This window comes from Lissotriton helveticus, unplaced genomic scaffold (assembly GCF_964261635.1).
Source record: "Lissotriton helveticus unplaced genomic scaffold, aLisHel1.1 SCAFFOLD_610, whole genome shotgun sequence".
In the NCBI taxonomy this organism is placed as follows: Eukaryota; Metazoa; Chordata; class Amphibia; order Caudata; family Salamandridae; genus Lissotriton; species Lissotriton helveticus.
The window spans coordinates 268728-291272 of NW_027611815.1; the positions used below are offsets into that span (position 1 = coordinate 268728).

A 22545-nucleotide genomic window follows, 5' to 3' on the forward strand; every position below is an offset into this window, starting at 1 on the left:
TGAGGAGTGCTTGTTCTCTGTACGTATGTTTCGGGGGTAATTTGTACAGCAGATGGTAGAATGTCATTGTTATCTTTGGCTGCTTTTTGTTGTCTTCCCCTTTTGGCGACCACCACCTTCCCCTTTTTAGCTATTGCTCCTGATGTATGTCCTGACAAAGATGGAGTGACCCCTGTTTCAGCCTGCGTTTGCGCACGGGTGGATACCCCTTCAGGCAAGATAATCACAGTGTCAATGTTACTTAAAGTCTGTGACTTGGCAGTTCCACCAACCATAGTACTCGTGATATCTGCAGTTGTTGAGTCGCTATTCAGACTTATGGCTACTCAGTCATTGATGGCATTAATGTTTGTGCTTCCTTCCGGGGTGACAGACAGTGCAATGTTACCCAAGGAAGACCGTTTAGTATAGGCCGGGTCTAGGGAGATGCGGCGCTCTGTTAGATCAATTTCACGGGCTAAGACCGAGGCAGCTCTTACAATAAATTAATCTAATGTACCTGCCACAGAACCTCCAGGTATAGCATTCTTCCCTCTTCCTGAGCGACCAGCCATTACAGGTTTATGCAGTTACTACGACAAGGTATAAATGCAGTTAAATGCACTTACTGTTTTTATTCAGTCTCCGATGTAAGAGGGGTGGCTCAGCCCAGCCTCTCCAGCCTTGAACGGGCTCAAACGGGCCAGCCCTTGGCCCGGGCTTCGCCCCGCGCTCGTCCCGCGAGACGCGGGGCGTGAGCAGATATTATAGGCTGTAGGCAGGTAAGGGAGGAGCCCAGGTGCTTTTTGGCTCAGGGCACTTGGGAGTCGAAGTCCACAGCTTCCCTCAGGTCCCAGAATCAGCACGACATCCGCTGCGAGCGGCTCCCGCGAAGGGGCGGCCGCGAGCGGTTTTGAAGCAGCAGGTGAGGGAGGAGCCCAGGTGCTTGTTGGCTCAGGGCACTTGGGAGTCGAAGTCACAGCTTCCCACAGGTCCCAGAATCAGCACAACATCTGCTGCAAGATGGTCAGGTGCCACCATTGATCTCATGTCCCGTGGGCTTGAATTTGGGTTAACTCTGCATATAGCAGAGAGCTTTGAACTGGACTCACTTTTCAACCAGAAGCAATGAGGAGAGTGGAGGTGGAGGCACTCTTAGGAAGGTGGAACAGTAATTTGGCTGCCGCATTGTGGGCTACATGGAGTCGCTTAAGTGAGACCTTAGGGAATTCCAGATAAAGCTTGTTATCATAATCCAACCTGGACAAACTCAGTGGCAGTACTACTGTCCGTGGGGCAGAGACGGTTCAACACCAGAGGATGTTTCTTAGAAATCTCATAACGCCAAAGCAGGTGGAGGCAACTTCAGTGATCTGATGGTTCATTGAAAGCTTTTCATCAAGCCAGAAGCCTATGTTCTTATCTACAGAGACTGGAGTCAGAGAAGTACTAAGAACATCTGGACCCAGATGTGGTGTTCAGAGTTGAGGTTGATTGCCCACCATCAGAACTTCAGTCTTATCCCTCTTCAATTTGAGAGAATTGTTGTTCATCCGAGTGGCCACTTTCATAAGGCAGGTATTTAAAACATCAGGACTGCGTTTTTCCTTAGTGTTAAGAAAAACACTAATACCATACTAATAAAAACACAATAATAGTATCATTTGGGGTGATGCCTCAGCAACAAAAGAGTTCTAAAGTCTTTTGGTTTGCTCTTGAGTATTCATGTTTAACTGCCTTGCAGTAAATAAGACTGTGTTATGTGTGCAAATTAGAAAGATCTGTCTAAATTATACTGGTGAGTGGGCATTCATTGGATAAAATAACTGTGCCTACATCCTGGGGTGACTGGTGAATGGGCATTGATTGAGTGTAATAACCACCTACATCATGGAGGGACTGGCATTTATTGGGTGTATTAACCACCTACATTCTGGGGTGACTGGTGACTGGGCATTGATTGAGTGTAATAACCACATACATCCTGGGGTGACTGGCATTGATTGTGTGTGATAACCGCATACATCCTGGAGGGACTGGACATTGATTAGTTGTGGAAACTTTGCCTAATTCATGGAGGTACTGTGCATTAATTGGGTGTGATATCTTTTCCTACATACTGGAGTAACTGGTGACTGTGCATTGATTGGGTGTGATAACTTTGTCTACATCCTGGGGTGACTGGGCATTGACTGGGTGTAATAACTGCCTACATCCTGGAGGGATTGGGCATTGATTAGTTGTGAAAACGTTGCCTACATCCTAGGTTGACTGGGCATTGATTGGGTGTGGTAACTTTCCCGATATCCTGGAGTAACTGGTGACTGGGTATTGATTGGGTGTGGTAACTTTCCCGACATCCTGGGGTAACTGGTGACTGGGCACTGATTGGGTGTGATAACTTTGCCTACATCCTGGGGTGACTGGCATTGATTGGGTGTGATAACTTTGCCTACATCCTGGGGTGACTGGCATTGATGCCCACATCCTGGGGTGACGGGCATTGATTGGGTGTAATAACCGCCTACATCGTGGTGGGACTGGGCATTCATTAGTCGTGAAAACTGCCTAATCCCTGGAGGGACTGGGCATTGATTGGGTGTGATAACTTTGACTACATGCTGGAGTGACTGAGCATTGACTGGGTGTGATACGGGAGAGGCTCCTGGCTCCAGAGCGCAGAGCTCACGGTTCGATTCCCGGCTCCAGCGGCAGCACAGATCAGCACTATGTGACTCTGGGCAATAGCTCACTTAATCTCCAGAGGGCCCCCAGCACCTTGACACCCTTAGGGGTGAGTAGTTTGTGCTTTACAAATACTGGATTTATTTATTAATTTATAAATGCCTACATCCGGGAGTGACTGGGCGTTGATTAGCTGTGATAACTTTGCCAACATACTGGGGTGACTGGGCATTGATTGAGTGTAATAACTTTCCCTACATCCTTGAGTAACTGATGACTGGGCATTGTTTGGGTGTGATGACTTTGCTTGCATCCTGGAGGGACTGGCATTGGTTAGCTGTGATAGCTGCCTAAATCTTGGAGTAACCACCCAGGTAAGTCGTGTAGAGTCAAGAGTACAAAGGAAGTACTAATAGTACAGTAGTACCACAGGCCCTGAGGCAGCAGTGTCTGTAGCAAGCAAACTTTGGCGGTTCACGACAGGCCTTCAACACACTTGGCTTGCCTCCTGTGTTTTCCCCATCTTCTCCTCCACACAGTGTCTTAATTTCACAAGCAGACACCACTCGCAGGCCCACGTGTTGAGCAGTAGGAGAGGACACCTGGACAAGATGCTTACTCTACTGAATCCAGTCTGAAGGACAGCACTGGGTGGTCCTCTTCTGTAACTTTGCCTTTTCTATTGCAGAATCATAAACTGTTCCCTGACGGGCTCCTGTTGTCAGATTCTCTCCTTAGCTCTCAGGACAAACCAAAGTCTCCTCCACCTCCACATGGGGCTCAACAAGTTAGAGGACTCTGGGATGGAAGAGCTGTGTGACGGCCTCAAGTCTCCAAGCTGCAGGATACAGACCCTGATGTAAGTGGTGCCTTTGTGCTGTGGTCATGTGTGAAGGAAGGTCCTCTCTGGGTCCTCCCAGTCCTAGTCGAAAGGGTGGTGGTGGAGGTACCAGTGCACAACATGTGCCCAGTGATTAATCACTGTCACTTCTCCAAACCTAGCAGTGAATCTGATACTTGACCATAGGCCTCCATAGAGACCATCAACAATCTCCACAAGAAGAGTCATGGGTGGCCACGCCCCCTTGGATTCTAAGTCCTCCCCAGATAGATAGACCATTTCCACTGATTGCACCTGTTCCACAGGATGTACTGGTCGTGGAGTATGCAATGTAACACACTCTTGACAGTGCTGTTAAGAAGTCCACACTACATACCACCCATGTGTGGTGTGTTTACATGGTGTGTGTTTTTGTGTGTAAGTGCGTTCTGTGCTCTAATGCGATTTGTTGTTGGTGAGACGTTGGACTTAACAAATTGTGATGTTTGTTGTACTTTTTGTAGCGTAAGTTGTTTTTGATAAATAAAGCTATATCACTTCTCAACAATGTGCACCCAGCTTTAAAAATACCCTAAAGTATACTATGTTGTTTTGGAATGCAAGTGGCTTGGAGCTGATGCCACTGTTCGCCTCTACTTTTGGGGATGGAACAGTTGTGGTGCGTTTTATTTCCTGACACAAACTCCCTGCATAAGTCACTCACATACGGCCTGCTTGGAGAGCCTGTGTGGCAGGAACTGGCCTAAACATATCCAAATAGGGGTTTATTTTTCAGTGTTGTTGAGTGTGTGGTGATGCACCATTCACAAGTCCTGGGTCAGGTAATTGTACTGTGTTTGTTTGAGAAATGAACTGCCTGGGTCCAATACAGTCATCTGAAAGTGATGATACCTTAGATGTGAGTGGTGGAACATACCTGCCACACATCCATGCGTGTGTCAGTGTATAACGTGCAGGTGGCTTGACTTAGGATACTGGTTGGCTGCAACCATCTGGGATTCCCCAGTTTTAGTTCTTTGTCTTTTGCAGGAGTGGATGTTCTCCTTCTCTGCATCTTACTTTAGTTATTATTATCTTTCCATGCTTCCTGTGTCTTCTGCAGGTTGTGCGTGAGTTCCCATGCTGCTTTCTTAGTCTTCTGTAAGTTGTTTAAGTCTCCACTCATTGCTTTCTTTGTCTTCTGCAGGTTGTGTCTGAGGTCCCTCGCTGCTCTCTTTGTCTTCTCTGAGTTGTAGATGTCTCCAGGCACTGGGTTCTTTGTCTTCTGCAAGTTGTGCCTGTGTTCTGTCACTGCCTTTTTTGTCTTCTGTAAGTTGTACCTGAGGTGCCTCGCTGCTTTCTTTGTCTTCTGTAAGTTGTGGATGTCTCCACTCACTGGTTTCTTTGTCTTCTGCTGCTTGTACCTGAGGTCCCTCGTTGCTCTCTTTGTCTTCTGTAAGTTGTGGATGTCTCCACTCATTGGTTTCTTTGTCTTCTGCAAGCTGTACCGGAGTTCTCTCACTGGTTTCTTTGTCTTCTGTAAGTTGTCCATGAGGTCCCTTGCTGCTTTCTTTGTCTTCTGTAAGTTGTGGATGTCTCCACTCACTGGTTTCTTTGTCTTCTGCAAGCTGTACCGGAGTTCTCTCACTGGTTTCTTTGTCTTCTGTAAGTTGTTGTCAGGGTGGGGCTGGGGTAGGATGGACACCACGACCCGGGGTTACCTGAATAATCTGTGTTTATTGACAGCTACAATTGTTTCAGTGGGTCAAGAGAGTAGAAATGCATATAGTTCGGCAAACAGTCAAATAGGTACTGTTCCTTCCTGACTTGGGCTCCTGCTTCTTGAGTTCCCGTCTCGGCTCTCCCTCCGGTTCTTCTCGGGTCTGATGTGGCTCAGGAAAGAAAGAAACAAACAGCCGTATTACTGGCTGGTCCGGGGTCAAGGCATGTGAGGGGGCAGGGGAGTGAGGGGTCACCAGGGTTCCACCACCGATTCAGGTTGCTAAATCACAGTGACGCTGGAAACTTTACACGGCCCGTGACCACCCTCTTCCTACCCCGTCCCACCCCGTGAACTAAACAGCCCTTGGAATCGCCCTCGTACCTTGTGCAGCCACACTTCTCCCCTGGAAGTGTGGCAGGGCGGCTCGTGGGACCGTTGGCCTCCTGGCTTGTCGAGTCTCTGCTCCGGCAAAACCTGCAGTGGCGCGATGGTCCTTCCGTCTTCTTCTTCTTTGGCGTTCTCCTCCTCGTGGGTCAGCTTCTCGCCTGGAGATTCCGCGCTGGTGGATGAGAACGGGACTTCCTTAAACGCCCCTAGCGCCCATGATTGGTTCAGGGCCAATGACGATCTCCTTCCTGATTGGTGGAGCGTCGGGACCGCCAGGGAACTTCCCCCTGACGTCAAGAAAGGCTGGTCCGGTGACGGGATCAGCGAAGGTGGAGCCGAGGACACCCAGGAAACGTCCAAGGGATCCTGCGGACGGGGCGGAAAGGGATAGACGTTAACAGGTACCCCGCGCCCGTCCGTGATAGAGAGCATGTCCTCGTGACAGTTGTACATGAGGTCCCTCGCTGCTTTCTTTGTCTTCTGTAAGTTGTGGATGTCTCCACTCACTGGTTTCTTTGTCTTCTGCAAGCTGTACCTGAGTTCTCTCACTGGTTTCTTTGTCTTCTGCTGGTTGTACCTGAGGTCCCTTGCTGCTCTCCTTGTCTTCTGTAAGTTGTGGATGTCTCCACTCACTGGTTTCTTTGTCTTCTGAAAGTTGTGAATGAGTTCCCTCACTGCTTTCTTTGTCTTTTGTAAGTTATGGATGTCTCCACTCACTGGTTTCTTTGTCTTGTGCAATTTGGACCTGAGTTTTCTCACTGCTTTCTTTGTCTTCTGTAAGTTGTACCTGAGGTCCCTCACTGCTCTCTTTGTCTTCTGTAAGTTGTGGATGTCTTCACTCACTGGTTTCTTTGAGTTCTGCATGTTGTACCTGAGTTCTCTCACACATTTCATTGTCTTCTGCTGGTTGTGTCTGAGGTCCCTCGCTGCTCTCTTTGTCTTCTTTGAATTGTGGATGTCTCCACTCACTGGTTTCTTTGTCTTCTACTGGTTGTGCCTGAGTTTCCTCTCTGTTCTCTTTGACTTCTGTAAGTTGTGGATGTCTCCACTCACTGATTTCTTTGTCTTCTGCTGGTTGTGTCTGAGGCCCCTCGCTGCTCTCTTTGTCTTCTGTAAATTGTGGATGTCTTCACTCACTGGTTTCTTTGTCTTCTGCAAGTTGTGCGTGAGTTCCCTCACTGCTTTCTTTGTCTTCTGTAAGTTGTGGATGTCTTCACTCACTTGTTTTTTTGTCTTCTGCTGGTTTTACCTGAGGTTCCTCACTGCTCTCTATATCTTCTGTAAGTTGTTGATGTTTCCACTCACTGGTTTCTTTGTCTTCTGAAAGTTGTGGATGTCTCCACTCACTGGATTCTTTTTCTTCTGCAGATTGTGTCTGAGTTCCCTCACTGCTTTCTTTGTATTCTGTAAGCTGTGGATGTCTCCACTCACTGTTTTTTTTTGTTCTGCAGGCTCTTCATGTGCAACCTTACTGCTTTGTCCTGTACAGCCCTCTCCTCTGTTCTCAGTACCAGTTCTTATCTCCAGGAGCTGGATTTGAGTGGTAATGAACTGGGAGATCTCGGGGTGAGCCGGCTGTGCCAAGGACTGAAACACTCGGGTTGCAAACTACGGAAACTGGAGTAAGCATCTACTAATACTGGAACTAATTTACTCCATCAGTTACCACTCAACCTTGATATGATCTACTCTGTTTTCTTTCAACCATCTTTTCTGCCTCCTTTCCTCCCTCTCTTAATTTTCCCCATTCTTTCCTTCCTTCTCTGTCTACTTACCTCGCCACACAGACTCACATATCTCTGAGTGGGCATCGTCTCGTTGTTGCTAAGCTTCGAGCATCAGATGTCCAAGGACCTTCACACGTGATGCTGGACAGTTTGGGCCAGACTTTTTAAGGTTTTCCAATACCCTGCACCACATGGGGGGGGGCGTACGGGCGACATAAATCTTTAGTGAGATCAACCGTGGAGTAACGCAATGTAGTGCAAATTGTTGTGTCACATTACTCTGCCCTGGGGAGGCATTCCATGGGTGGAGCATGGGTGTTCCCTCTCATCCACCCATCGATTTTGACCCATTCCCAGATTTACCATCAGTGGTAGACCTGGGAATGCAACAGAGTAGTAAGTCTCCCCAGGATAGGCGTAACAAGGTGAAATATGTTTATTTCTTCTCATGTTTTCCTTTTTCTATGTGTTCTGCATCCTGCTGCTCACATAGAAAGAGGAAAATGCCTCTGAGGATTGTATTTTGGTGCATGATTACCTGCGTTGCTGCTAGGCAGCCATAAGTGCGCCAGCGCTAGGAAAGGACAGAAATATGTGGTACAATGTTAAATGCAGCCCATCCTGTCCTTTCCCTTTCACACAGCACAGCAAGGTGTGCTGAATTTTGGTAAATATGGCTGACAGCATCTCATATTGAGAACGTGCAGCAGTCATGTGCTTGTAAAAGCGTCCACAGGGCGGCACTGTGCATCGCTCATGATCACGTGCTTGTAAAAGCGTCCACAGGGCGGCACTGTGCATCGCTCATGATCACGTGCTTGTAAAAGCGTCCACGGGGTGGCACTGTGCATCACTAATGATCACGTGCTTGTAAAAGTGTCCACAGGGTGGCACTGCGCACCACTCATGATCATGTGCTTGTACATGCACCCACATGCCCGCTGTAGTCCTTGGAGGATTGGAGGCTCTGCTGAGATATCTGCAGGCTCTCACAGTAACTCTAGCATCTCCTTCTGAGTTGGGTTTCTCTTCCCAGTTGCTTCTTCTCTTCCTCCTTCTATGACCTTCCATTTGAACTGTCCTGGTTGGTTGCAGGTGTTGTTTACTTGGTCCCACTTGTTAGTGAACTGGTCCTAAATAGATATAACTTAAACATTGAGAGGGAGTGAAACCTTGCCTGGTAGAAATGGATGGCAGCTGCTTATGGGTGGGGTTTTGAGTGAGTTTTCTTCCAGGGACTTAGAAGGCCAATGGTTTGATCTCTCAGTTGTAAGGCACAGGTGTGGTGTACCTAGAGGTAAGCGAGCCAACAAATAAACAGGAAGAGCCAATCCAATGGTCCAAATCGGCTCTAAGAGCCCGTGCATGAGCTGAGTCCTGACAATAGTTGCCACATAATTTATGCAACCAACATGATGTAACAATATGAAAAAATCTCTTACAATTTTAGAAATTGCAGAAGCACTTCACAATAGTACATTATATTATATCACTGCATTGAAAGCTAATTATTACAATTATAATTTAAAAAATTAAAATAACCATGGAGCAGCATTATATTCTATTAAATCAAACACACAACGTTTTTCTAAATGACACATGTTCAACTCACATATGCGAAGGAAATTGCTTATGTGATAGCAAATTAAAAAGAGACTGTGAGAAATAAATATTTCCCCGGGATCACATAATTTAATCATGTGGGGTAGTCTGGGTTGATTCCATGTTGTCTGGTTTCATGTTGTGTAATTCAGCCAATGGATGGCTATTTTGTTATCTCCCTTTTCACCTTAAAAATGTATGCTTTATTTTTAATTCTTAGATCATGAGGTTAGAGAGTGTTGGCAGTGAGAAGGCATATTAAAGCTTAGCTTGTTTTGGGCTCGAGGGTCTAAAAGGACCTCGAGCCGAGCCAGACCTCTGTCTTGAGCCTTTAGTGGCTCGCCCACCTCTATGTGTAACTAGTAACCAGGCGGCCTGCCTTCTGCAGCAGAAGAAGCAATGTGAGCCGGTGGGAATAAGTGCATCAGTCATAGATTGCCCAGGGTGGCACTGAGGTGGCAAAAGCTCAGTGTAGACTTTAAGGAAAAATAGGGCGTAGACACGTCCTCTAATGGATTTCAGTTTGAAGGAGGGGTCTGTAGTCTTTAATTTACCACAAGCATACTCTCTGGACCCCAGGACCAGACTGTGTCCCTCGGGGAGGCCTGTGTTCCAATAGCGTTGCCTGATCCGCTGCAGTTCTTGGTCTAACAGTTCTTCTTCTCTGTCTCTTGCAGTATAAGTGAGGGTTCCCTCACAGGTGTGTGCTGTGAAGACCTCTCCTCAGTTCTCACTGTAAACCAGTCCCTTGTGGAGCTCATCTTAAGTCAGAATGCACTGTCTGACGCTGGAGTGCAGCAGCTGTGTGAAGGACTGAGGCATCAAAACTGCACCCTACGCACAATCTGGTAAGCACAGCCTCTGACTAGGCTATTTATATAAGCCAGAGCTGAGGACCGGTGGGGGCTCAGGCGATGAGATTTAGAAATGGGAACTATGTATATTAAGGATCTTTATCACTGAGGGGATCTGAGTGACATCAGGCCCAACCACTGTAATAACCACTCTAATAACGTAGAGTTATCTCAAGTAACTATAGTTCACGCCCTCGACATGCACTGCCAATTACCCCACATATTACACCACTCATGACATCTTCTATGACATCATTGATAATATCACTGTAACGTCTGCAGAAACATTATTGATGTGAAAACTGTGCAATGCGGGGGCACGAGCTATAGATACTTGAAATAACTGTAACCATAACAGCTGAATTTCTATGGTTTTGTGCGTGTGTGTGTGTGTTATGTATTTATTTAAGTAATTAGCATTAATGTTCATATTACATTATGCAGATTTGTGTCCAGTGGGAGGAGCCTGATATAGGCTATGTCTGTGTTATTTTTTACAGATTAGTTTACTGATGCTTGTCTTTCTGTTTGAGGGCCTCTGCAGGATGCTGTACAATGACCTGTCCTCACTCACCCACACATCCATTGACCTCCGCAGGTTGGACAGCTGCACCCTCACAGCCTCCTGCTGTCGCGATGTCTCCTCTGTTCTTTCCTCTAACCGGTCTCTGACAGAGCTTCACTTGGCTGATAATAAACTGGGGGACTCTGGAGTGCAGCAGATATTCACAGGACTGAAACACCCAGACTGCAGGATACAGAAGCTCTGGTAAGGATGCTGCTGGCCCCTGTGTTGGCGCCTTCATCAAGGACAGGCTGTGCAGATTGCGTGGGTATTGCCAGTGTGTGGAAGAGCACAGAGACCCCTCAGATACCCCTATGTGTTGTGCCCCTTCAGCTGTGGCGGCCATGTCGGGATTTGCAAGACGTGACTCATACTGCAGCATCTACCTACCTGGTAGGACCACCTTCATTCTGGTCCCAGGATCCTTTTTCTCTGCACCCAGTGAATCACTGACAGAATATCAGAAAGAGAAACATCGTGTGGACAAAATATTGTGTGAAATATATCAAGGTCCAAAATATCGGGAAGGAAAGTGCAAATAGGCAAGTATAGATTTACTATTCCTAACTCCTCATCTACGCACCTTGAAGATATATATATATTCACAGAAAAAACCATAGGTTATAGACCATATATAGTTAGGAATTAGCATTTACAAAACCTTGAAAATTCACTGAAAAAACCATAGGTTATAGACCATATATAGTTAGGAATTAGCATTTAGAAAACCTTATTTTACTCACACAAAACCATTGAAATTCCATATATAGTTAGTTGCACTAACTATATATCGCGCACCTGCAATCCACTGCTGATGATGTCACATATTACATCATTCATGACATGGTCAGTGACATCACTGATGACATCACTGATGACATCTCAAATGACATCACTGATGACATCACTGATGACATCTCATTTGACATTACTGATCACATCACTGATGACATCATTCATGTGATGATACAATGAACCTCTTCAGACTCTAATATAACCTTAGATACACTCAGTGTAAACAGACACTCACAGACTGTCACTCATCCATGGAGTTACTCACACACCTAGTCAGTCTTGCAAAGAATCAATCACACCTCGATTTCCTCAACTATATAGTTATACACACCTTACTTATTGGAACATATAATAACACATATTTACTCTGTTATACAATCCCTGATACAAGTTCACAATAATCCATACAGCCACTCACACATTCACTGGCTCTTATGCACAGTTATTTATATATGTCAACTATCACATGTACTGTGTTTTACATATGTACTTACTTTGACATGTAGCACTGAGATATCCATTCACTCACCAATACACTCATGCACACAGTCAACCGCCCATACAGATGTTTCCACATGCACTTTTGAACCCATACATCTAGTGAATCAACTGCTCACACATCTATGCACAGAGTCATACACCTCCCAGACACCCACACACACACTCAGTCTCCCATACAAATACTTGGGCAACTAATCAATAACCCATATAGTTAGTCATATAGCTAATGATCAACACATGCATCAGATTACAAAACAACAGACACAATGATGCACAATTTAAAACAGTTTAGTCACTAACCCATGCACTCAGTGAGACACATTTAATCACTCACTTATACAGTCAGTCATGCACCTACTAAATCCTTCATCCAGACACTTATACATCCACTCATTCTTCAATATGTAAGACATATTTTAACTTTACAGAAGCATACAGTCACTGGATGTTGTCATCAGTGATGTCATCAGTGATGTCATTTGAGATGTCATCAGTGATGTCATCAGTGATGTCACTGACCATGTCATGAATGATGTAATATGTGACATCATCAGCAGTGGATTGCAGGTGCGCGATATATAGTTAGTGCAACTAACTATATATGGAATTTCAATGGTTTTGTGTGAGTAAAATAAGGTTTTCTAAATGCTAATTCCTAACTATATATGGTCTATAACCTATGGTTTTTTCAGTGAATTTTCAAGGTTTTGTAAATGCTAATTCCTAACTATATATGGTCTATAACCTATGCTTTTTTCTGTGAATTTCATTGGTTTTTTAACAGCTAATATCTGTAGCTGTAAAATGTATTCTTCTTGAAATCCAAAAATATATTTTATATGTTTATGAATAATTTTTTTTTAAAATATTTTTTTTTCTTCGTTCCCGCTTCGCGAATCGGGAAGCTTCCCGTTAGCTGACCTTGATGCCGCGAAATAGACCGCGAGCCGGTAAACGTTTCTTTACCGCAAGTGCCGCGTTAGAAAACAACATCGTGACGCCTCCCGTCCGCATGACGTTCCACGTTGTCGCGTGATACGTCATATGACGTGCTACGTTAGCGAACTGGTACGCGAAGCGAGTGCCAAAGCGCAGGTTTCTGGAAGCAAACCGGGAGGCCCTGCAAAGCGCTTAACGTAAACACAGCAAGTCATGTGACTTGGTAATAACACTTTTCATTGGTTCATTTCACTTTTGGTTTCCTAATGATGTAAGACTAGGTCATATAATCTAAAATGAACACTTTTGATTGGTTGAGAACTCTTGTTTTTCCCAAATGATGAAAATCCCTCCTTCTTTCCTCACTCTGACTTTCATCATTGTGAGAGAAAGACCCTTTGTGATCACTGAGCAATGGCTTCTTTAGTAGCTTCAGCTGGTGCTTCCCCACCACCTCCACCACATCCAAGGAAGAGTGGACCACCTGCTCAAGTTGTAATTCAACAAGAAGAAGAAGAAGAGGAACAGGAGGACGAGCACGAAGAGAGGCAGTTTTTGCCTGAGCAGCCCAAGACGTCTCACCGGAAAGAAAACTTCATTTGGCAATTTTTTAAAATTCCCAAAGGTCAGAAAAAAGTAAATGCAAGATACGTAACTTGCCTTATATGTCAAGATAGACTGTCCAGAGGGACCGACAAAAAATACAGTTTCGGAAACTACACAATGCATCGCCATATGACTAGGTGGCATCCTAACAACTACAGTGCTGCACAGTTTCGGAACGACCTAGATAATCTCCCTATTATGGCCAGAAGATCTGTTGTACCGGAAGTAACGGGACCAGAGGGCAGGGAGATGGTGCCAAATATACAAATGAGATTTGGTGAAGTAAAACACACCTGCGTATTTTGCGATGGATTCATTTCCTACGGAGAAAGAAGCATCACTCTGATCAACAGAGCTATTGACTATCATATGCAAGTTTGTCCGAAACGCCCAAAATAATAAATACTTCTTTTTTTTGTTTTGTTGCTCCTGTTGAGCCCTTTACAATGAATCGTTTTCATTGCCCCCTCCAAGAAAAACCCCAAAAAATATAAAACTGTTCCGAAAAATTCAAAAACAGTAAAAAAATGTTCAGAAAAATAAAAAAAAAAGTTCTTTTCAGAACTACCTCCCCGTTATTAAAAAATTGGTACAATATTTGGAACTGTGCCAACCTCTATTTCTCTTAGTTCGCTTCCTAGTTCGCTCGCTGGTACGCGAACTGGAAGCGAACCAAAAACAGTAAGTATAAGGGAAGGAAACACACACTTATGTTAAAAGAAAGACAGCTATAGGGGAGTAAACTAGAGATACTATTACCCATAATCCACTACTGATGATGTCACATATTACATCATTCATGACATGCTCAGTGACATCATCAGCAGAGGATTGCGGGTTTTTTGGCAACATGCCTTATCCACGGTTTAATAACGCTGCCTTTTGCTTTATATAAGTTTTCAAATTGTATGAAATATATACCAATAGGTCTTTATGAACCTTTAGGTAGTGCTTTTGTTCATGAGGTCTGGTCGCTTCCATACACATACAGATGTTTCAAAGATGATCAAGAAGTTTATCTGAATGGAGAGGAATGCACTGAGACGCCAGATCATTCACTAATGTGTAGGCACATACAGTTACACGATTCATGCAACAAACACCGACCAAATATGGCTTGCGTGTTGCAAGGCACGCCAGTTCCTGCTATCATCCCCACGTTCAAGTTGTTGGAAAATGGTAGTTATTTGATGCTCAATAATGAAGATTGTTCTGAGTTAATTAAAAGTATTCCTTTTATCGTAACAGTAAGTGAACGGGTTATTTGCTGCAGAAATGTTCTATTTCCTCCCACACATGAACATAGGGAGTTTTCAATCTGGCCACAAATACCAACCTTGGGACACGTTTCAACGGCATGACAAGAATAAGAGCTCTTTTGTCTCAGAGAGAGGTGGCCTTGAGTTCGGCCCGTGAAACTTTCGTACTTCACATAGCGAACACCCGTACACAGGTTTGCCTTTCAATTTCAGCAACATGTTTCCGACTATCTTTAACGCATCCTCCACAAAATCCCTGGCACACTTTTTTAAAGTTGTTACCAGTGGTCTCGTGACTTCATTTGAGAAAATCTTTGGAGTCATCCCTGCTCCCTTTCGTTGTATTTTCTGCACTCTGGTTCGTGGATTGGCATTTTTACTTGCATTACCAGCGGACGCTCTTGTGCTTTTTTACATTTTTAAATATGGATGTCCCTCCTATGCAACCTCCGACCCTGCAGCTGCTGACACTGTTCCGCAATCGCATGCTAGAATATTATGGCACAATGCCGTTGGCGATATTAAGCACGGCATATGGATTATCTTTTCGGTTCTCCTACTTCACCTGTGTCCAGCCTGTATTTCACTGCCTGACCTGTGATTTCGATTGGGCCATTGATTTGTGTCTCTGCGGACCGGTTTCTCCTGACGTCGACTTTAATCAGCTGATGACTCCTATCATTACTCACGAGTTGATTTGTCCTGGCGAAAGGATTATGGCTGTGGCATTGATGCATGGACTACTTGGTCCCTGGAATTTACTGGCGGCAGCACAGTCTTTCTTGGAACACAGCTTTCTTGAAAACCCACCGAGCTGTCCTCTGATGGTGATAGAGGATCCGGTGCTGGGAGAGCACGTATGTTCTTTTCCGCTTTTAAATTGGATGGCTGAACTGTTTTCGGATGAAGACGGTGACTTCCTATTGGAGGCTGTTGCAGCTTATTTTGCATACACAGTTATGTCATAGACCTTTTTCATGTTTGATATGCTGAGTACTAGCATTTCATTGACAATTCATTGACTTATTTGTCAAGTTTTTATTATTTACCTTGCCTATTGGCTTAAGACTCGATAAAGTACTTGGCTGTTTTATTTTTCTTTAGCATTGAATTTTCCTAGTTTTTAATGCTTTACCTTGCGGACCGTCCACATATAAACTTGCAATCTGCTCTCATGAGATGGCACTTCTATTATCTTATTCAGTTCGTTTCCGGATCATGAGGAGGTGTCATCTAGGTCCTGGATATCTTTACACCGTGTTAAGTTAGCATGGGCTCATTACCGGTTTAAACGCCATTTTTCCTTTTTTGCAACTTCTGCACACGACACTTAGTTGTTGCTTTAGCTTTCCACCTAGTAGTTCATCGTGGTTTACATGAGAATAATATGTTATTGGTCTACTATCTGCTTTACTTGTTAAACTATATCTGTACAGCGAGTGCTAAAGTTTCAAGAACAACACGATACAGAATTGTTATGAGGTCTGATCTCCATGACTTCATACTCATAACATAAGTGCAACTTCTGCCAATTCTGGGCATGAGGCGGGTTTTATATTGCTTTGCCGAACACACATACACAACAGTTGATGCGGTTCACATGAAGAGAGAGCTGGTGTATGCTGATGTGATTCCTTCAAATCTAAGACACTAAAGTATGGACACGCCCTAAACCAACACAAAGAGACCTTCTTAGCAAATAATATAATATGTGTATTAGGGAGGGTGAGATATAAGCAGCCGCGGGCCGTGGAGGGAGTTACGATGGGGCAGGGAGGCGGGGAGGGGGAGAAGCAGGGTGGAGCCCTCTCTACCTTGCCCCTCCCCCTCCCCGCCTCCCTGCCCCACCGTAACTCCCTCCACGGCCCGCGGCTGCTTATAAGTGTTGCTAACTCTTATTCATTTACAGCATGTTAACATACTGTCACCATTCGCTTTTTATGTACTAGTAACTATGCTGGTAATTTTGCTACTGATAATATGTGTACTTGTATTCTCCACCCTGCTTCTCCCCCTCCCCGCCTCCCTGCCTCACCGTAACTCCCTCCACGGCCCGCGGCTGCTTATAAGTGTTGCTAACTCTTATTCATTTACAGCATGTTAACATACTATCACCATTCACTTTTTATGTACTAGTAACTATGCTGGTAATTTTGCTACTGATAATATGTGTACTTTTATTATCTAAGGTACTACGCCTGAGAAGACGGCATTAGTAAATAAACATTTCAAATACACATGTGTTCTTCTTAACTCCATGTTCTGGTTTCTAAGAAATATATAACGACCGACTGTTCATGAGTTCCACGTATCCTGAGGTACTATAAGTTCATATTCTGGATTGTCTAAACATTGAGAGTTTGTTGTATCCAATGTGACACTGTACCTAGCTTGCTAAATAGTTTTTGATTACTAACGTGAGTTTTGGGACACCCTAATTCGCCGAGGTTCCAATCCTCTGTCCACAGTTCTGTGTGAGAACAGAAACCCTGCGACAGGGGCACCCCCGACCCTTGCTGGAGCTTCATCACACTTGCGATACAACTCCAGCAATGCGCCACCTTTACGGCACAGATACATCACGCATCTGTGCTGTTTTTGCCCCATGATGCGCCGCATTGTAAATGCAGCACACCATAGGTGACGGAACAGCGGCACAGAATGACTAACACATCCCTGGTGATGCGCCAGTCATCATAAATCTATCCCTATGCTTCTTATCTTGTTAGAGATGAACCGCCATATGTATCATCAAAGTTATTTGCATTTCCTAAATAGCGAACTTTAAGGAATAAATAGCGATTCTTTACCATTCCTAGTTTGCGATGAGCTATTTGCTAATTAGCCGAATGTAGCCCAATGAAGCCCAATGTAGCCCAATGTAGCCCAAAGATGGCCGCCAGACACACAAAAAAACAAATGTAGCCCAAATATCAGCCAGATGTAGCCCAACTATAGCCCAGTGACAGAATGACCAATCAGCTTCGCAAACCTCCGTTACGCGAAGCGGAGCGCTGTTACAGATATATATCTTTTTTTGAACGTTAATTTCTCAAAATCCACTGGAGCACATATATTGAGACCTAGCAAAGGCACATCGGGCTACCAGTCCCTAATATTTTGCCAAGTTTCGTGCAAATCCATTCAGCCGTTCAATTATTATTTTTATTTTTTTTTTTTGCCCCGCGGGGCCCTTTTAAAACCTCCACATCAAACCTAGGGGGTCAGCGAGGATCTACTATGCCCCCTTATAGTTATTTCCCCCTTTGTTTTGACCTCCTCTTGTCTCTCGATCCTACCGAGAGACAAGATGGCGGCCGCTACGGACTGTTTGGAATGTTGACAGACGCCGGAGAACCAATCAGCTTCGCTTCACAAAGCTCCGTTGCGCGAAAAGTCCGCGAACCAGAGCGCTAACCGGTCCGCTGTTACAGATATATATCTTTTTTTAAACGTTAATTTCTCAAAATCCACTGGAGCACATATATTGAGACCTACAAAAGGCACATCGGGCTACCAGTCCCTACAATTTTGCCAAGTTTCGTGCAAATCCATTCAGCCGTTCGGGCTAAAAGTGAGGCCAACCGCCCTATGGAAAACTCAATGTTAAAAACACGTTTTGGGACCCCCCTTTTTTCTCGGCCCCCACTGGACGAACCCCCCCCAAATTTTCAAGGGCTGCTCAGAAACAAAATGTGCCATTTTCCTGAAAATTTCAGCCAATTCCGTCCACAAACGCCAAAGTTATTAGACATAGAATTTTCAAAAAACCCATAGAGAAAAAATCCTAACTATATATACCTACTGGCGACCGCCAGTAGGTAATATATCGTCACTGTACTAATACGTGAAGTTATATAAAGTAAAACTTTGCTTATCTATAGAAACTTACCTTCACAATATTTCTGTCTGCGATATTCTTGACACAACACTTTGGCACACGCTAGTTCTGTTTCCGATATTCTGTCTCAGCACCCCACCCAGTTATGCACCTCTGATCTCAGTTATCTACCTGTGCATGCACTTACACAAGGAGTGCAGCTCCCAGGCCGGCAGTAAAGTGAAACAAGGTTGCTGGACAGCTCTGACCTATAGGCCACACCTGCATGTTCATCCACTCCGTCCACTCCCAAACCTTGCAGGCCATGATCTAATGATGCTTCTCTCTTTTGTGATGTTTCCTCTGTATGTTCTGTTCATTTGGCCCTTCAAATCTTTGATGAACCTTTGTACATAGTTTTTCTATCAATTCAACGTGATGTGTAGAAGTTGAGTGTGATGGTTTAATGTCTTCTGGCTCAGGGGTGCCATATAAGACTATTTTAAATATATAAAGAAATATCTCCCTGATTGGAGCATGTCAGACCTCTGTGTTACACAGATGTCTCCATGGCACTCCCTCACAGTAATAAGCCACCACAGGGCCACTCCCAGGTTTAACTCCATCTCATCAAATCTCAGATTGCCCCACGCCATCAGATATTTGGAACTGGGGGTTTTCGGAGACATAAAGTTGCCACACACAAGCCTTGTATACGAACTAGCCATACATCAGGACCACAACCAATGCTTAATTTGTAACATTGACTCCTATCGGCCTTTTGGCCCATAGGAATCAATGGGAATTGCGAAAATTAACTTAAGAATTCGGTATTCATTTGGGATTCGGTAAAAATTGCGATTTTTACCGAATCACAAATGAATACCGAAAATAATGATGCATAGCATTTTGCACTTCTTAATTTGCGATTCCTTATTTTTCGCAAATTAGGAAGTGCAAAATGTCACAATTATGCATGTGGGCCATTGCCCCTGCCAGAGCCACCAATGACCGCACCAACACAACTACTAACCATCAGGTTCCTACAAGTGGGACAACTGGACTATTTCAGGTCTTTAAAGCTATAAGAATGGTTTGGGCGGCAGGTAATAGTCAAGATGAACCTCTTCATTCTCCAAGCTCCTGTGCTCTGTACACTCGAGCCGAGGTGGGCCTCGCCAGCCATGATCGGCTCATGCTTTGATGTCAGTAGACAAGCTTTTTGCAGGTAAAGTCACCTTTCTACTTAAGAACAACAAACACTTTACCTTAAGAAGTTTCTTAAACTATAGATTGTTTATTATTCGTTCTAGAATGTTGTATCTTTCCCCGTGTCCTTGCAGGGCTCACCCATGTCAGCGCAGACAGGCTTACCAGGGGCGCGCCAACGGCTCGGACCCTGAGTGGTGGGGTCCCTATACGGACTTTGGTGCCCCCCGATTGGACCCGCCTCTAATACATTTGAGCTCACAGATAGAAATAAGGCTGCACTATCCCCAATAAGAATGACACTCACGGGTCAAAGTTTTGAAGGGTTATGTAAGGAGTAATGAAGCCGAATAATACCTTAGATAGGGTATCGATGAAGTTAGCATCAAGGCAAGAACAAAGAACTCAATAAAGTTCAATGGAAAATCCAGCAAAGATTCGCCTTCTAAGAAGAGGGAATCGGTGCCTTGCAAATAAAGGAAAAACATGTCCTTTTATTGGACTTTGGACAAAGGATTTCAGACATTACTACAGAGTACAAGATTCTCAGGATGTGCACTAATGGGAAACAAGCAAGAAAAAGCAATTTACCTCAGAATACATTAGAAGATTCTCTTATAATTCTATTACATAAAATTCAGAGGCTCCTCAAGTCTATTCAGGTCATGTGTGTTGGAACACTGTATACCACCCGGTCTGGGACAGCCAGGCTCTCCTTGATTAGGTGCATTACAATCAGAAGACTGGGAAGGTTCCCGTCTTCCAGTGCAGAGCTCACAATTTTTTTATTGTAGCAGGAAAACAGAAATGATCACGTGGGGTATTGTAACATAATTTCAAAATCGAAGAAAGCACAAATTCAGTTCATATTAGCGCATGCTTGATTTCGAATACATTAGACGCTATGGAAAGGGAAAACAGATTCATCACACTCAACAGTTCTTTTATCAGCTCCAAGAAGCCCTAGGGGATGTAGGAGCACTTTTTAAAGTCTAACATAACAAAGCTCTGTACATCCGCCTGTCTGCTTTTGATATATTGATGGATGAAGACTAACTGAAAATCAAGGGAGGCAAACAACTGATCCAGCCAAGCTCTGCTAGTCCTTCTGGGTCAATGTGTCACCTCAATCACCAAGGTCAAAGGCCTACTACCCAACTTTGACCTGAAAACAATTCTCAACCACTAGACTGGTCCTGTGTCGAACACATCCTACTGCCGACTGCACCTGCTGTGCGTTGCTGCACCTTTGATTCCATCCCTTGGACCCCTCTTACTTTCTTGCTCCAGTCCTGCTTTCTGAGACCCAAAACATCCCCATACAAAAATATATTGACCAAAATATTGATGTAAAAAATATCTACATCCTATACTTATAATGGTAAGTACAAAAATATCAGAAACAAAATATCGATGTCATCAATATAGTTGTACAAAATATCGTTTTATATGTATATATAGTTAGGATTTTTTCTCTATGGGATTTTTGAAAATTCTATGTCTAATAACTTTGGCGTTTGTGGACGGAATTGGCTGAAATTTTCAGGAAAATGGCACATTTTGTTTCTGAGCAGCCCCTGAAAATTGGGGGGGGGGGGTTCGTCCAGGGGGGGTCGAGAAAAAAGGGGGGTCCCAAAACGGGTTTTTAACATTGAGTTTTCCATAGGGCGGTTGGCCTCACTTTTAGCCCGAACGGCTGAATGGATTTGCACGAAACTTGGCAAAATTGTAGGGACTGGTAGCCCGATGTGCCTTTTGTAGGTCTCAATATATGTGCTTCAGTGGATTTTGAGAAATTAACGTTCAAAAAAAGATATATATCTGTAACAGCGGACCGGGAAGCGCTCCGGTTCGCGGACTTTTCGCGCAACGGAGCTTTGTGAAGCGAAGCTGATTGGTTCTCCGGCGTCTGTAAACATTCCAAACAGTCCGTAGCGGCCGCCATCTTGTCTCTCGGTAGGATCGAGAGACAAGAGGAGGCCAAAGCGAAGGGGCAAATGACCATAAGGGGGCATAGTAGATCCTCGCTGACCCCCTAGGTTTGATGTGGAGGTTTTAAAAGTGCCCCGCGGGGCAAAAAAAAAAAATAATAATAATAATCGAACGGCTGAATGGATTTGCACGAAACTTGGTAAAATATTAGGGACTGGTAGCCCGATGTGCCTTTGCTAGGTCTCAATATATGTGCTCCAGTGGATTTTGAGAAATTAACGTTCAAAAAAAGATATATATCTGTAACAGCGCTCCGCTTCGCGTAACGGAGGTTTGCGAAGCTGATTGGTCATTCTGTCACTGGGCTATAGTTGGGCTACATCTGGCTGATATTTGGGCTACATTTGTTTTTTTTGTCTCTGGCGGCCATCTTTGGGCTACATTGGGCTACATTGGGCTTCATTGGGCTTCATTGGGCTACATTGGGCTACATTTGGGCTCCAACATATATATAGGCCAATGTAGCCCAATATATATTTTTCAAAGTTAATTTTCGTAAAAACCACTGGAGCATATATCTTGAGACATAGCAAAGGCACATCGGGCTACCAGTCCCTACAATTTTGCCAAGTTTCGTGGAAATCCATTCAGCCGTTCGAGCTAAAAGTGAGTCCAACCGCCCTATGGAAATGAAGGAAATGAATGGGTAATTTGTAATTAGCAAATAGCTCATCGCAAACTTAGAATGGTAAAGAATCGCTATTTATTCCTTAAAGTTCACTATTTAGGAAATGCAAAAAACTTTGATGATACATATGGCGGTTCATCTCGAACAAGATAAGAAGTATAGGGATAGATTTATGATGACTGGCGCATCACCAGGGATGTGTTAGTCATTCTGTGCCGCTGTTCCGTCACCTATGGTGTGCTGCATTTACAATGCAGTATAACATATAGACTCCAATAAGTACTATATCTCAGAGTTTTTCAGTGCCCAGCCGGGCCTGAATTTTTAATTTCAAGTATAAAGAATTTGTATGTTGGCCAGACTTCACAGAAGGTAAAAACAAGGATCTGCCAACACAGGAGCCGCATCCGCTGCCAAACTCCTAATGCCCCACTTGTGGATCACTTTACTGACG

The 22545-nt window shown here is 44.3% G+C and overlaps 1 protein-coding gene across 1 annotated transcript in view; it reads left to right on the top strand.

Annotated features, from left to right (window-relative positions):
* Positions 1 to 10550, top strand: part of LOC144806683 (ribonuclease inhibitor-like) — a 96136-nt gene extending 85586 nt beyond the window's left edge. The window contains exons 3-6 of the mRNA XM_078672990.1: positions 3353 to 3523; positions 7046 to 7216; positions 9601 to 9771; positions 10376 to 10550. Coding sequence (XP_078529116.1) covers positions 3353 to 3523; positions 7046 to 7216; positions 9601 to 9771; positions 10376 to 10550 — 688 coding nt within the window. The remainder of the gene's footprint in view (positions 1 to 3352; positions 3524 to 7045; positions 7217 to 9600; positions 9772 to 10375) is intronic.
* The last annotated feature ends 11995 nt before the right edge of the window (positions 10551 to 22545 follow it).